The sequence below is a fragment of the Megascapheus bottae genome, chromosome 16, assembly GCF_031878675.1.
Source record: "Megascapheus bottae isolate mThoBot1 chromosome 16, mThoBot2.hap1, whole genome shotgun sequence".
Lineage (NCBI taxonomy): Eukaryota > Metazoa > Chordata > Mammalia > Rodentia > Geomyidae > Megascapheus > Megascapheus bottae.
Genome location: NC_143524.1, coordinates 2550178 through 2565456, shown reverse-complemented (window position 1 = coordinate 2565456; position 15279 = coordinate 2550178). Strand labels below are relative to the sequence as shown.

General features: G+C 46.9%; 1 protein-coding gene across 1 annotated transcript in view; it reads left to right on the top strand.

Moving 5' to 3' along the window:
- Ppfia1 (PPFI scaffold protein A1) overlaps window positions 1-15279 on the top strand; it is an 89208-nt gene that overhangs the window by 35467 nt on the left and 38462 nt on the right. Inside the window, exons 3-14 of the mRNA XM_090347190.1 lie at window positions 293-394; window positions 685-849; window positions 1690-1764; window positions 2078-2179; window positions 2399-2620; window positions 4090-4236; window positions 6488-6622; window positions 8000-8074; window positions 8411-8494; window positions 9771-9902; window positions 11552-11614; window positions 13558-13637. Of these exons, the coding sequence (XP_090203316.1) occupies window positions 293-394; window positions 685-849; window positions 1690-1764; window positions 2078-2179; window positions 2399-2620; window positions 4090-4236; window positions 6488-6622; window positions 8000-8074; window positions 8411-8494; window positions 9771-9902; window positions 11552-11614; window positions 13558-13637 (1382 nt within the window). The remainder of the gene's footprint in view (window positions 1-292; window positions 395-684; window positions 850-1689; window positions 1765-2077; window positions 2180-2398; window positions 2621-4089; window positions 4237-6487; window positions 6623-7999; window positions 8075-8410; window positions 8495-9770; window positions 9903-11551; window positions 11615-13557; window positions 13638-15279) is intronic.

Sequence of the window (15279 nt, the reverse complement as noted above, 5' to 3'; positions counted from 1 at the left end):
TTCTAGGTCATGTGTCTGTGCGTCACTTAAGTCCCACTTGGGACTTACTTGGCTCTTCTGTGGATGGTGAGGAGGTGGGCTTGGACTCTCCCTGCCGGGCATCTACCTGTGCTGTAGAGTCCAGGTGGAGGGAAGGCACATGGCTAGGGGTCTGATCCTGAGGGACTCTTGGTCTCTGGCCTGTGGGTGGCTCTTCTTTCTCTCTCTGGAGGATCAGAGACTGTGGAGCCTAATGGAGATCCTCGAAGTCTGTATGTTTGTTTATGTGTTCCTCTCCTTTGCTGCTTTCTAGGAATTTGCAGCACTCACGAAAGAACTGAGCGTGTGCAGGGAGCAGCTGCTGGAGAGGGAAGAAGAAATTGCTGAGCTGAAAGCAGAAAGGAACAACACCAGGGTTAGTCATGGTCTGGGTCTTGTCTTCCTCTGCAGTCAGTGGGGGGCAGTGCTGCATTCTAGAAGGGGACAGACAGCCTTTCCTGCCTGGTTCACAGAAGACCTCGCTGTGTTGTGGGTGAGGTGTTGGACAAGGCGTGAGACTGGGGATCAACAGAACTTTGAGAGCTGAGGAAGCACCTCTACTTTTCTGCTGGCTTCAAGGGATTGAGACTTGAGTGGGTAGTTGAGAGGACTCAGACATGACTGAAATTTGTTGCTGGTCACCCTTCTGCCATCCTTCTGTTGCAGCTGCTGCTGGAGCATTTGGAGTGCCTTGTGTCTAGGCACGAGCGTTCTCTTAGGATGACAGTGGTGAAGAGACAGGCACAGTCCCCCGCCGGCGTGTCCAGCGAGGTGGAGGTGCTCAAAGCTCTGAAGTCCTTGTTTGAGCACCACAAAGCCCTGGATGAGAAGGTACTGCCCACCCAAGACCCTGTGGGCATCAGCATGCGGTGGTCATTGACACTATGGGGCTCCAGTACTGTGGGCACCGACACGCTGTGGGCGCCTATGGGGCCCTGGCACTGTGAGGATTGACACCTATGAGGCCCCGGTATCTGTGGGCCGCTGACACCCTAGTTCTGTGAATTTTTTATTTTTCTTTCTTTCTTTCCGTTTTTTTTTTTTTTTTTTTTTTGGTGGGTCATGGGGCTTGAACAGCCTGGGCACTGCCCCTGAGCTCTTCAGCTCAAGGCTACCACCCTACCCTTGAGCCACAGCCCCATTTCCCATTTTTTAGAGGTTAATTGTGCCCGTGCTGCCTTGGAACTTTGATCCTCAGATCTCAGCCTCCTGAGTAGCTGGGATGACAGGCGTGAGCCACTGAGCCCGGCCTTAGTTCTGTGAATTCTCTTAGAAGACAGTGCTCTACATGGTTAACAGGTAGCAGCTGGCGTGTGTGCCTTCACACTGATGAATTCTCTGCATTGATTTGCTGTTATTGTTGGTAATCAATTCAGGTGCAAAATTTCCCCAGATTTAAAGTTGAAAGTTATAATGGTTTCCACCTGTCACCTGAGTATTGGGAAGCCTGAGACGAGGAGGGGCATGAGTTCCAGTACAACCTGGACTACCTAGGAAGACCTTATCTCAGAAAACAAAAATAAACTTGAGTTCATTAGTCAGGAAGTTTCTTGACAGTAAATGTCAATGAAAGATACTACAGTTACTCTTACATTTCACAAATACCATGTTAGGCAGCTGTGATATATGTGCCTTTGAAATGAATACATACAGTGACCCTTTTATTTCTAGGTGCGAGAGCGGCTCCGAGTAGCACTGGAGAGGTGCAGCTTGTTGGAAGAAGAACTGGGTGCTACACACAAAGAGGTGGGCTTGGTGCTCACAGGATTAGTAGTCCTGTGTTTACGGAGTAGTAGATGGCAGAGGTGGTTCCTAGCGTGGACCATTCTGCTGGGGTTGTTAGAGTTTGATGCCATCTAGGATCTTCCCGTACACGATCTGCCCAGTAGATAGGAATTCTAATAGCCTGTGTGTACTCAGTAGGGGAGCCTTGCCTTATGCTTTCTTTTTATTCTTTGTTTAGCACTATAGGGTCTTGTTTTCCCCAAAGGCATTTTGCTATCTTTACTCACTTATTTAAGGTATTTTACCCTCCTCATGTTCAATTTTTCTGTTTTAGCTAATGATTCTTAAAGAACAGAATAATCAGAAAAAAACACTAACAGATGGAGTGCTTGACATCAACCATGAGCAGGAAAACACACCAAGCACGAACGGAAAGGCAAGTCATTGGGCTTTCTCTTGGTTTCCTTTCTGTATCCTTGGTCCCAGGCACGTATGTGGAGCTAATGAGCAGCTATGCTGAGATTACAACACGGCACTCACTGGAGTGCCTGTGGACTGTAGGAATCCTGTTTTGGTAGTTTCTGTTTGCTAGAAGTGTTTATTCTAGTGTACCAAACACGGCTGTCCGTATAAGGGTCCATCTTTTTCCCATCAGAGATCTTCTGATGGGTCCCTCAGCCACGAGGAAGATCTTGCTAAGGTAATGGAGCTCCAGGAAGTCATAGACAAGCAGTCAAGAGAGCAGAGCCAGATGAAAGAGCGTCTGGCTGCCCTATCCAGTCACGTGGCAGAGCTGGAAGAAGATCTGGACACAGCCAGAAAGGATCTCATCAAGTCTGAAGAAATGAACACAAAGTTGCAACGAGATGTCAGAGAAGTGAGTGATGGCAGAGATTGCAGGGTGCTCAAGTCCCCTTTCCCGTGCTGCTTTTCTCCTATGCCCTTCCAGCTTCGTGAAGGATGACGAGACAGGATAGGCTGCCTCACGCCCTGGTGGCACCACCAGGCAGAGGAGGGCACACCCTCTAGCCTCCCTCGGGTTCCCTCCCGTGCTGCCCCAGACTGGACTGTGCATGTGTTTTTGGTCTTGCTAGGTTTCTTTCTGTTACCCACGTAGCCAGTAAAGTTGGTGTGGGCCGTCCTGTTGAGAGTGGAGTGGTCTATGACAAGCCAGCTCCTGCTTTTGATGTCCTTCCTTCATGAATGATGTGGTGTTGGAGATCAGAGGGCAGGCCAGCAGTGAGAGAGTGTGCAATGCACTCATACACCTGGCTCCTCAGGACCATGTTGTAAGACTACATCTGCCTAGACTCATTTCTAACAGCGGTTCTGCCTGGGTCACGGTTACAAAAAAACAAGGCTTGGAGAGAGAGACTGGCTGCCACTTGTCCCTGGGATCTCCTTGCCATTGAGCATGTGTAGAGAGCAAGGAAACTTAACATGAGTAATTTTATGCAAGAATTCAAACCAAAGGAAAATATTCACATGTATGACAAAACCTACTAGGTTATGTTATTTTTTGCCTACATTAGATAATGTATGTGTCCTAGTCTCAGTAGTTGGTAGTTCATAATATTAATTTTGTTACAAACTTTAGTGTCATCTAATTAAACTTGACTTCTGTTTCTATGTTGTAATTGTATGATATTTTTGCCAGCTTTTACTGTACACAACTGAGACCTGAGTCTTGCTGCTATGTCCATTAGGAAGGCTGTACCCTTTCTTGTCAAAGCTCCTTTGCAGTTGCCACCCCTCACCTTGAGGACGCCTTTACCTGCTTGGGTTTTCACAGTATTGGGGTGGCTTAGTATATATATTTTATTTATTTATTTATTTATTTATTTATTTATTTATTTATTGCCAGTCCTGGGCTTGGGCTCAGGGCCTGAGAACTATTCCTGGATTTTCTCAAGGCTGGGGCTCTACCACTTGAGCCACAGCACCACTTCTGGCTTTTTGCTACGTATATGGTACTGAGGAATGGAACCTGGGTCTTCGTGCATGCTAGACAAGCACTCTACCACTAGGCCAAACTCCCGGCCCGAAGTATATATATTTTAAAGTATACTTGGTGACTCACTTCAAGCTTGCTTTTGTATGTATTCTTTTATGCATTTCATATGTAGAAAAGAATAAAACTGGTGACCTGAGCCACCAAGTATGTTAAGCCAGATGAACCTGTACTCGTCATACCTCACAGCTGGATGTTTATGCTGTCTGAGCCAGAAAACTGACTTGTGTCAGTTTAGTTTGGGGGACAGTGATTTTCAGTTTTGTCTCGCGTTCTGTCTGGAGTATTTGAATGTGTTACATGTTGTCACCAGCCTTCCCCCCTCTGAACTGCAGGCGATGGCCCAGAAGGAGGACATGGAGGAGAGGATCACCACCCTTGAAAAGCGTTACCTCGCTGCACAGCGTGAGGCCACATCAGTACATGACCTCAACGACAAACTGGAAAATGAGATTGCAAATAAGGACTCTATGCACCGGCAGGTAATGGACTTTATCGGCCTGTTTCTGGCTTCAGTTAATTATTAATGAAGTTAGAGATCTTTTTTTCCTGTAAGTTGCATATGGCAGTTTTTATGGTCTTAGAATATGTTGGTGAGGTAGTAGGTTACTTCAGCTTAGAAGTTGTGGTTATTTAAGGTTTAATCCAAGTGCAACACCCTGGGCATAATCTCTAGCACTGGAAAACAAAAGATGCAATCATAGAATTTCACGCCTTAATTTTTTTCTTTTGCTGTTCCTGGGGCTTGAACCTGAGCGCCTGGGCACTGCCCTTGGACACTTGTTGCTCAAGGCTAGTGCTCTGCCACTTGAGCCATGGCGCCACTTCTGGCTTTTTCTGTGTATATGGTATCAAGGAATCAAACCCAGGGCTCCTTGTATGCTAAGTGAGCATGCTACCACTAGGCCACCCCCCGTTTTTTTTTGGCTAGTCTTAGGGCTTTAACTCAGGGCCTGAGCACTGTCCTTGGGCTTTCTCAAGGCTAGTGCTCTACCACTTAAGCCACACCACCACTTCCAGCTTTTCTCCGTATGTGGCACTGAGGAATGGAACCTGGGTCTTCAAGTGTGCTAGGCAAGCACTCTTACTACTAGGCCAAACTCCTGGTCCCTGGCCCATTTTTTTTTTAAGGCCCCCCCCCCCCCCAACACTCCCACCCCTGAAACGAGGACTGAACTCAGAACCTTGCACTTGCCAGGCCAAGTGCTATTCCACTGAGCTAAATCTCCAACCTGATTTTTTTTTTAAAATTGATGTCTTTATCTTGAAGTTCTAATCATTTGTACTAAATAAAGCAGAGTTTCGGAGAATTCCAAGATAATCATTTGTTCGTAACTGGGAACAATATGAGAATGACAAGTTGAAATCAGTCGTAAGATTAGCCTCTCTGTACTTTAACAAACCACACTTATTCCTGATTCTGTGTAATCTCACATATGCGAGTATTAACCAGAACAACCTCAGTCAAACATAAACTGCAGCCTCGACATTCAGAAGGCAGGAAGATTGAAAGTTTGAGGCCAACTTAGGCTAAATCGTGGACACTCTGTCTCAAGTAAACAAAGTAATAAGTAATACTGCCATTTACAAAGTAACTGGAATAGTTTGTCATTGAGTGTGCTCTTGGAGGACTCGCTCTGTGCTCTGGCAGAGGTGTCACTGCCAAGAGAGCCTCACCACAAAGCCCAGGCTGGCCTCAACCTTGAGAGTCTGCTGCCTCCCCTCTGGAGTCCTGCAGTTGCACATGATGGCCATCATGCCCAGCTCCTGCTGAGGGTTGTTTGTTTTGTTTTTGGCAAGGCTTAGTACCAAGTATTATTACCCTAAGTTGTCTATAAGAATGAATACTTTGGGGCTGGGAGTTTGGCCTAGTGGTAGAGTGCTTGCCTAGCATGCACGAAGACCCGGGTTTGATTACTCAGCACCAAATACATAGAAAAAAGCCAGAAGTGGTGCTGTGGCTCAAGTGGTAGAGCTCTAAGGCCCAGAACTGGCCAAAAAGAAAAGAAAGAAAAGAATAAGTTTAGAGGGCTGGGAGTGTGACCTAATAGTAAGAGTGCTTGCCTAGCATTCATGGAGCCCTGAGTCTGATTCCTCCATAGACATACACAAGAAAAAAAGGCAAAAGTGGTGCTGTGGCTCAAGTAGTAGAGTGCCATCCTTGAGAAAGCACAAGGACAGTGCCCAGGCTCTGAGCTCAAGCCCCAGGATTGACCCCCCCCCCCCCCACACACAAATAAAAAAAAGAAGAAGAAGAAGCTTTGCCTGGTGCCTGTGTCTCATGCCTATAATTCTTGCTACTCAGGAGGCTGAGATCTAAGAACTGAGATTTGAAGCCAGCCTGGGCAGCAAAGTCCGTGAGACTTTTACATCCAGTTAACCACCAAAATGCTGAAAATGGAGCTATGTGGCTCACGTGGTAAAATGGTGTCCTTGACTGAAGAAGTTCGGGGACAGCGCCCAGGCCCCAGGCTCAGTTCAAGTCCCGGGATTCACACAAAAAATAAATAAGGCTTCTGCCAAGATACTTAGAAGAAGCAAATGCTTTGTGAAAGCTGTTTGTTCATGTAATTCAGGCCCAAAAAGGTAAATGTGAAAAGCCTGCTCTGAAGCTGCTGCCGCAGACCAGGCTGCCTCTGCGCTGCCTGTCGGCTGGCGTGCGCTCCATTTGTGTCTGCTGTCTGCTGAAAGAGCTGGACTGCTGCACTCTCACATTCAGCTCTCCTTCTGTAGACGGAAGATAAAAACCGTCAGCTACAGGAGCGCCTGGAGCTGGCGGAGCAGAAGCTGCAGCAGACCCTGCGGAAAGCCGAGACCTTACCAGAGGTGGAGGCTGAGCTGGCCCAGAGGGTAGCAGCGCTCTCCAAGGTGCGTGTGGGCTGTTACAGGTCAGATGTCAGAACCTGGTTTCTCTAGTCAGTGCCCTGAACCTGTGGAGGAGCTCTGACTAGTTGCAGCACTAGCTTGAGGAGAGGTTGCTTCTCCCTGGGCAGATAGTGTCACTTGTCCTTCTCCCTGAACGACCTCCTGTCTGTCAGGAATGTGTTGTGTGTCCACAGTGTTGTGATGCTGTGTCGTGGTTCTAGTCACAGCTCAAAGCACAGCCTGGAAAAGCTGTGAGGAAAAGAATAATAGAGTTCTCAGGAATGGGAAGCCATGCTGGGCACTGGGCACTGGTGGCTCGTGCCTGTAATCTAGCTAGGAGCATGCTGATGTCTGAGAGTCCCAGCTCATCAGCCAAAGGCTAGAAGTAGAGCTGTGGCTCCAGTGGTCAAGTGCCAGCCAGTAGCAAAAAAGGCTGGTGAGAGTATAGGACCTTGAGTTTAAGCCCCAGTACCAGGGAAAAGAAAAGAAAAATGGGATAAACAGAAGGAAATCCTATTCGATTTTCCATGTATTTTATTGAAATTAATAGAAGGGTTACATTATATTCACCAGATAGAAGGTGCATTACTTCATAAACATTGATACCCTTTCTCATGCCTTAGTCCCCATTTCCTTCCCCCCACCCCCACCCCTCATCTTGTTTTCCCTCCTTCCCTGTCCTATTTCAAATAACCAAGTATATACACTATATTAGATAACAAGGTAATCCTATTCTCTTAAACACAATTGAATAAACTTATAGTAATTTTGTATTTTGAAATTACTTACTTAAAAATGTGTTTTTTGAGACGGAGTCATGTTAAAATGCCTGGCTTGCCGCCCCCCCCCCCTGCCCCCCCCCCCCCCCCCCCGGCTCGAGCATTCTTCTGTCTCCGCCTTCCTCCTGTAAACAGGACTACAGGTGGACTACAGATGCACTCAGTCATTTCTGGCCTGAAGAATACATGAGTTTAAAATAATCTTTATTCATTTGTTCAACAAGTACTCTGAAGGCATGAGCAGTTCCTGCCGTCCGTGGACATGGAGACGATGAAGTGTAGCTCCCGGGGAGGCATGGTGCTCAGTGCAGGCGGTCCACACAGACACGAGGGAAGGCTTAGCAGGAGGCATTGCCAGGCCTAGCACAAGTCCTCTTTGCACTGGCTTGGACTTGATGGGGAGGGGAAAGTATGCCTGCGGGTGGGGGAAACCTGGGGACAGTTGGTTGTCTCCAGGACTCACAGGCTGTCGTTGTCCCCGCCCCGTCCAGTCAAGTATGCTGCTCTCAGCTGTGTCAGAATCTTGCCTCCCCTCCATGACCTATTTTAAAGTCTTCGTTTCTTTTCTCCCTACCGTCCTTGCTGTCTGTTGGCTTTATAGTCTGACCCTTTGTCTTCTGGGAGCTCTGCTGCTAAGGAAGCTAAACTGTTGGAACTTACTTCCAAGCTTAGGAAGGTAGAATGTGTACCTTGCTCCTTTCTCGTGCTTGCTGCTTTCTGCTTTCCATGCTGGCTCACAGAAGCAGTCTGAGGATGGGGAGTCCTGAGTCCATGGAGGTCCGGGGGAGGGAGGGCTGCGGACACCAAGGCTTGCTGGCACCTGCACGCTGAGAGGCCAGCTGGCTCACCGTGCAGCACACAGAACCAAGGAGGATGCGATGGAGGAGCAAACGCTGCTCCTGCCATCTGGTTGAAGTCTGCACAGCATGTGATGCTTGCTGCCGCCTCAGTAGTATATAGCATGTCCTCTGCGAAGTGCGAGTAGATCAGCTGACAATGTCTTTGCTGGCAGGCTGAGGAGAGGCATGGCAACATTGAAGAGAGGCTACGGCAGATGGAGGCACAGCTGGAGGAGAAGAATCAAGAGCTGCAGCGGGTATGTACAGAGCTGGGCAGACACTGAAGCCACGGCTAGGGTATGACCCAGGCCTACCTATTGGGCCTCCTGCCTACTTGTCCTCCTCTGTGGCCTCCCACTCCAGTCCACATTTTAGTTCTTTTTTGCTGTTATTGTTGGTTGTGGGGCTTGAACTCTGGGCCTTGGCACTGTCCCTGAGCTCTTCAGCTCAAGGATAGCACTCTACCACTTTGAACCACAGAGCCACTTCCCAGACCTTTTTTTTTTTTTTTTTTTTTGCCAGTCCTGGGCTTAAACTCAGGGCCTGAGCACAGTCCTTGGACTTTCTCAAGGCTAGAGCTCTACCACTTGAGCCTCAGCACCACTTCCGGCTTTTTTCTATGTATGTGGTACTGAGGAATCAAACCCGGGTCTTTGTGCATGCTAGGCAAGCACTCTACCATCAGACCAAACTCCCGGCCCCAGACTTGGGTTCTTGTCCTGGGCTGTTTGTGGCCTCATCTCTGTGCCCTGATGTGCACATTCCACATACTAGCAGATTAAGGGTAGGTTGCAGCAGAAGAGATGTGCGCAGTGCCGGTGCTGTAGAAGGGATCAGGACTGCTCCAGGTAAAATGGTCCCACAGACCCGAGGTGTTGTGCCCTCCAGGGAGCCCTGCAGAAGCCTAGAGCAAGAGAGTTTGGGCACATGCTCAGCATGAGGTACTGAAGTTCAAAACCTCTGGCCAGAGGCTTGGCTTCTGTCCCCAAATCTGGAGGTGTTGGAATGAGTGTTTTAGAGTCAGAGGAGCCCCAAGCTGGAGCTGCAGTGAAAGGAGCATTAGGAATTGTAGTGGTAGAGGGGTGTGTCAACAGCAGAAATGAGCCACTGTCCACATGGGACAACCAGGAAGCCCCCTGGGCACCGTGCCTAAGGCTGATTCTGCTAACAAGAGGTTGGAAAAGGGAGCATTTACCTGGTATAACTCTTTTGTCTCAAATACACCCAAGCAAGCTTTTATTTATACCAGGATAATTCCTCTGCTAGCATGTAAATAGCAGCTTGATAGCTGATGGCTAGAGCATGCTCAAGCCCCTGAGCACTTTGTTTAATGGAAGTAGCACTTACAAAAGATCCCCTTCTAAGTAGTGGTTTTCCAAGACTCGACGCCTGCATCTGGACTCGGGATCGACAGTGGGAAGGAGCAGACGGGGAGTGGTGGCACATGTATGACTCAGTGCCGGGTCCTGTTGTTCTTAATGGAATGACCATATGTCTGCTTCAAGGCTAAATTCTTTGCTTCCATTATTTTAGGCCAGGCAGAGAGAAAAGATGAATGAAGAGCATAATAAACGTTTATCAGACACTGTGGACAAGCTTCTTTCAGAGTCCAATGAGAGGCTCCAGCTGCACTTGAAGGAGAGGATGGCTGCTCTGGAAGACAAGGTAGTCAGGCCACTGGGGGGGCTGTCCTCTCCTGTGGGAAGGTGGGGCAGTGGGGACAAGCACTACAGAACGCCACGCACAAGCTGCTGTCCAGTCCTTGAGCTGACTTTCTTGTTGGCTGTGTCCTTCCTACATTCCTTTGGGGGCAAATTATTTGTTCTTATTTATTCTTATCTGTTCTCGATGAAAGAAGTAGGTAAATGGTTTCTTCCAAGGCTCAGCCAGGTAAAGATTAGAGGTGTAGTTCATATGACAGAGTAGCAACTGTGCCAAGAAAGCTGAGCAAGATCATAAGGCTCTGAGTTCAAGCTTCAGTACTGCCTGTCCCCCGCCAAGACCTAGATCATAAATAGTTTAGGCCTGTACTGGTAATGAGTAATTCAGTCAAATATTTTTGTACTAATTAAGATTAGGTATACAAACAGCCATAGATAGCACATCAATGAACAACTATGGCCTCGTTCCAACTAAATTTTATTTACGACTTTGGAATGGTGGCAGTGGTCTGAATTGCTTGGATTCAGAAGGCAGAAGCAGGAGGATATGAGTTTAAGGCCAACCTGGCCTGTCTCACAGACCTAGCCTTGAAAACAAAACAAAACATTTTTTTAACTTAAGATTGGGCTGAATTTGGCCCTAGTCTGCTATTCTCTACATTAGAATCTCTATATGGCCCAACACTTGGACATAGCATTTTAGGTGTAGGACAAAGAGAAGGTATTGAATCAAGTAAAGCCACGTGTTGTTCTGTACTACGTCCTGCCTTCGTTCTCCCAGCCCCCACAGTATAAGCCTGGCTCCCAGCCCTGAGATGTAAAGTACATTGGCTACTTGCAGAATCTTTGTGGGTCAGACGATGCAGCAGGCAGTGATTTGATGAGTATGCCATGTCCCTGGAGGCGAGGCCCAGAAACGTCCCAAGATTGGCATACAGGGAGTGCCCACAGATTGAAGATTACCACGTACTACCCGTATTTTACATAAAACTAAGCACAAAGGCATTATTACAGACCACACAGGGTGGCTACTCTCACCTCCTCATCAGTGGATCAGCCTTCGGTAGGGATATTTTTATCTTAGATTTTCATTTTATATGTGAAACTTACATTTCATGTGTTTTTCTGTTTGTTTGTTTTGGGTTAGTTGTGGGGCTTGAACTCTGGGTCTGAATGCTCTTCAGCTCAAGGCTAGTACTCTACCATGTGAGCCACAGCACCACTTCCAGTTTTCTGGTGGTTAGTTGGACATAGGGTCTCATGGACTTTAGTGTTGGGGCTGGCTTTGAACCGAGATCCTCAGATCTCAGCCTTTTGAGTAGCCACCAGCTACTGGCTAAATTTTATGTTTCTTAAGTCACCAATGAATTATAGAACCTGAAAGTCAATATAAACCCATTTATCTGCTCTAAACAAACTTAAATCATGAATTCAGCATGCTGACATTTGGAAATTTGATCAGAAAAGGAACCCCATTGTATATGAACAAGAGAAATGAATGCAGTTGTCATTGCCCCATGGTCAGACTCGGGCTGAGCGGTGCTGCTTAGTGCTTCCATCTGATCTTTCCAGTAGTTGTTAACATGTGTGGTCATACTGTGTTACTTGGAATGTTTTTAAAGAGTCAACAGTGAAATACTCTATCTCTTCCAGAATTCTTTATTAAGAGAAGTTGAAAACGCAAAGAAGCAATTAGAAGAAACACAGCATGATAAGGTACTTACGTCTTCTCTGACTCACTGAGTGCTGTTAGGAGCTGATGGAAGCTGGATTTTTAGTTATAGTTAGCACAGATGCTTGGTGGAAGCTGAGGTCAACTTTTCTCAGAGTGTTCTCAGTCCATCAACATGCCTGAATTTAAGTGCATATTGGGTACTTTTGTGTGTGAAGTGCATGCTTAGAATCCCTAGTCCTTCTGGAGTTGAAAGTAAAATAATTAGCATAAACTTTTCATCATTGCTTTTGGGCTGGGAATGTGGCTCAGCAGTAGAGTGCTTGCCTAGCATGCATGAAGCCCTGGGTTCCATTCCTCAGTACCAGATACACAGAAAAGGCCAGAAGTGGAACTGTGGCTCAAGGGGTAGAGCTCTAACGTTGAGCCCAAAGGGACTCAAGGACAGTGGCCATGCCCTGAGTTCCAGCCTCAGGACCGGAAAAAAACACTGCTTTCAGGAACTGGGGCATTGCTCAAGGGTTAGAAGTCCTACTTGGCAAGTATGAGGTCCTGAGTTTAAACCCCAGTACTGCCAAAATAAGACAATAACAAAAACAGTGCTAGAGTATAGATGTGGCTCTGGGGTGGAGAGTTGGCCTAGCATTTGTATGACCCTGGGTTCCACACATACCAAGAAGAAATGCTCTAAAAATAGAGTAATATGGTCAAACAGAAATGCATTATGAACCCAATATAGTATGGAACTTTCTAATAACCACAGTGAACTTGAATTTTATCTAGTATATTTAACATATCCAATTATTATCATTTCATTATGTGTAGTGTGACATAATAAGCTACTTTATAACTATTTTTCGTACTCAGTCTTTGAATGAACTATATCTTCTGGAATCACTACACGTGTCATTTGGGTTTGTGAATTCATAGCCTGGAAGCCATGTGTGGCAGTGGTGTCTGCACTGGATGGTGTAGACCTGGAAAGGAAAGCATTGTATAAGAGATATGGGACCATGAGAAACAGTGTAGTGTTGGTCTCTACAATTCTGAAACATTTCTATGGCTAACACACCTTTTCAATCAACAGGCTACATGCTAATTTGGTGGTCTATTATGTAACTCGTGGAGAAAATTTTCTCAGATGGGAAATGGTATTTATAGCTGCTCATTTAACCTGTTACAGTTATGTTCAACATTTACACATGTTCAGTGAAAATAGGTTTTTGGGGTTTTTTTTTGGTGGGTCATAGGGCTTGAACTCAGCCTGGGCGCTATCCCTGAGTTCTTCAGTTCAAGGCTACCACCCTGTCCCTGGGCCTGGGCATTGTCCCTGAGCTCTTCAGCTCAAGGCCACCCCCTTGCCCTTGAGCCAAGCCCCACTTCCCATTTTCTAGAGGTCAGTTGGAGATAAGAGTCAGGTCTTTTTGTGCCTGGGCTGGCTTGGAACCTTGATCCTCAGATCTCAGCCTCCTGAGTAACTAGGATTATAGGCGTGAGCCACGGCGCCAGGCTGCAAATAGTTCTTTTTTTTTTTTTTAATGTTTTTATTAAATATTTTTTGACATTGATTTTTACATCATATTGAAGTCCTGTTTAACAATAGTTCTTTTTAAGAAAACTTCATTGTTGGGGCCAGGAGTCAGCCTAATGGTAGAGTGCTTGCCTAGCATGCACGAAGACCTGGATTCAATTCCTTGGTACCACATACATAGAAAAAAGCCGGAAGTAGTGCTGCTGAGGCTCAAGTGGTAGAGCTCTAGCCTTGAGAAAGTCCAAGGACAGTGCTCAGGACTGGCAAAAAAAAAAAAAAAAAAAAGAAAGAAAAAGAAAACTTCATTGTTATGAAAGTGATATACAGAGGGTTACAGTTACAAAAATCAGATAAATAAGTTCATTTCTTTTTGGGTGATGTCACCCCTTATCTCTGTAAATAGTTCTTAAACATAAAAGAGAGAGCTTTTACTATACGTCATCTTCCGTCTTACAGGACCAGTTAGTCCTCAGCATTGAAGCCCTGAGGGCCGAGCTAGACCAGATGAAACTGAGAGGTGCCTCTCTTCACCACAGGTATATTAACAAATGAACCTGCATGTTTCAGCACCCTTGAGTGCCTTGCCAAATGGGCGGTGCAGTTGGAGATAGCATGGGGCCTGATCCTGAGGGTAAAGTGCCTTTGTCAAGGTGGGAGTTTGTGCCAGGTGGCTCGTGGCTGGACAGCATGTTGTTGGAAACACTCCGAAACATACAACAGGTTCTGTGTGGGCATGAGCTTTCCAGAGAGTGTGACACCCATGCTGTGGGGGTAGAACAGAGTCCAGAATTGTAGATGAGTTCCTGCCTTCACAGGAGCTGACACACAGTGGGGCTGGGTGCTGAAGGAGTGACTGCAAAGCTAGAGCTCGAGGAATTCCAACATATTCAACTTTCTTGAGATACCACCTGGGATTGGCCATACAGTGGTGAGGCCCTTGGCTTGTGAATGAATCCAGTCATACACCTAGCATAGAATCCTACATCCTTATCGTTTTTTTTTTTCCTTTATGACAGAGCCAGTTCTTATTAAATAGCAACATTTTGTTTCTTTGAAGAAAATGACCATCAGGTGAAAAGTAAACCTTGTAGAAGTTCCTGATTTTCTGGTGACCTCAGGCTGTGGGAAGCAGGCTGCTGTTCAGAGTGTGCTCAGGGGCAGGGCAGAGCAGTGCACATACTTGTGAGTTGCCCAGGCCGGTTTGGGTATTGGGAAGGCGAGAGCATCCTGTAGCTTGTCTTTACTGAACCTACTTGTAGAAAGCTGCAAGAGAAAGCGCCAAGGACAGTTTCAGAGGGCCATGACGTTGGTTTTCTGCATAGCCTAGAACTTTCCAGGGGCAGTGTACCTGCTTGTTGAGAGGAGGTGCTGAGGGCCAGGAGGACAGAGAGCTGGGGTCAGCTGGGGTGCAACGCATCCCTGAAAGGCTAGAGTGGTCAATGCTTCCATGGCCACCACAGCAGTCCCTGCTCAGAGGAGGGCAGGGGAAGGTGTGGTGTGTGTCTGGACAGGGTTAGTAGCACAATGTGTGGTCCTCCCCACTTTATTTGTAGTGGGACTCAGGTTTAGACTTAAGGCATCCTGTTTGTTTCATTTTTCTGCCTCCCGAGTGCTGTGATTGCAGGTATCTCCCCACTTCAGTGTGTGGCTCTCTTGAACTAACAGCTGTAGTAATAAAGAAGAGAGGAAGTGGCTCTGTGGCTCCAGGGGTAGGTTGGTAGCCTTGAGCTCAGGGACATTGCCCAGGCCCAGAGTTCAAGCCCCACGACTAACTACCCCCCCAAAAAAACAACAACAAAAAAACGAAGAGAAAGGTTGAAGTGGCAACAAAGTGAAGGGCCTGCTCCTGTAATCCTCGTTACTCAGAAGGCTAACGATGAGGATTTCAGCTTGAAGCCACCCCAGGCAGGCACGTCTAAGAGACTCTTAGCTCCAGTGAACAGCTCTAGGCTTGAACAAAAAAGCTCAGGAATTGCCTAGAGCTGAAGTTCAATATCAGGATGGGCTTTAAAAAAAAAAAAAAGAAAAAGTGGTGCCAGGGGTTTGGCCTAGGGGTAGAGTGGCTGTCTAGCATGCATGAAGATCCAGGTTCGATTCCTTGGTACCACATACATAGAAAAAAGCCGGAAGTGGTGCTGTGGCTCAAGTGGTAGAGCTGTAGCCCAGGCCCTGAGTTCA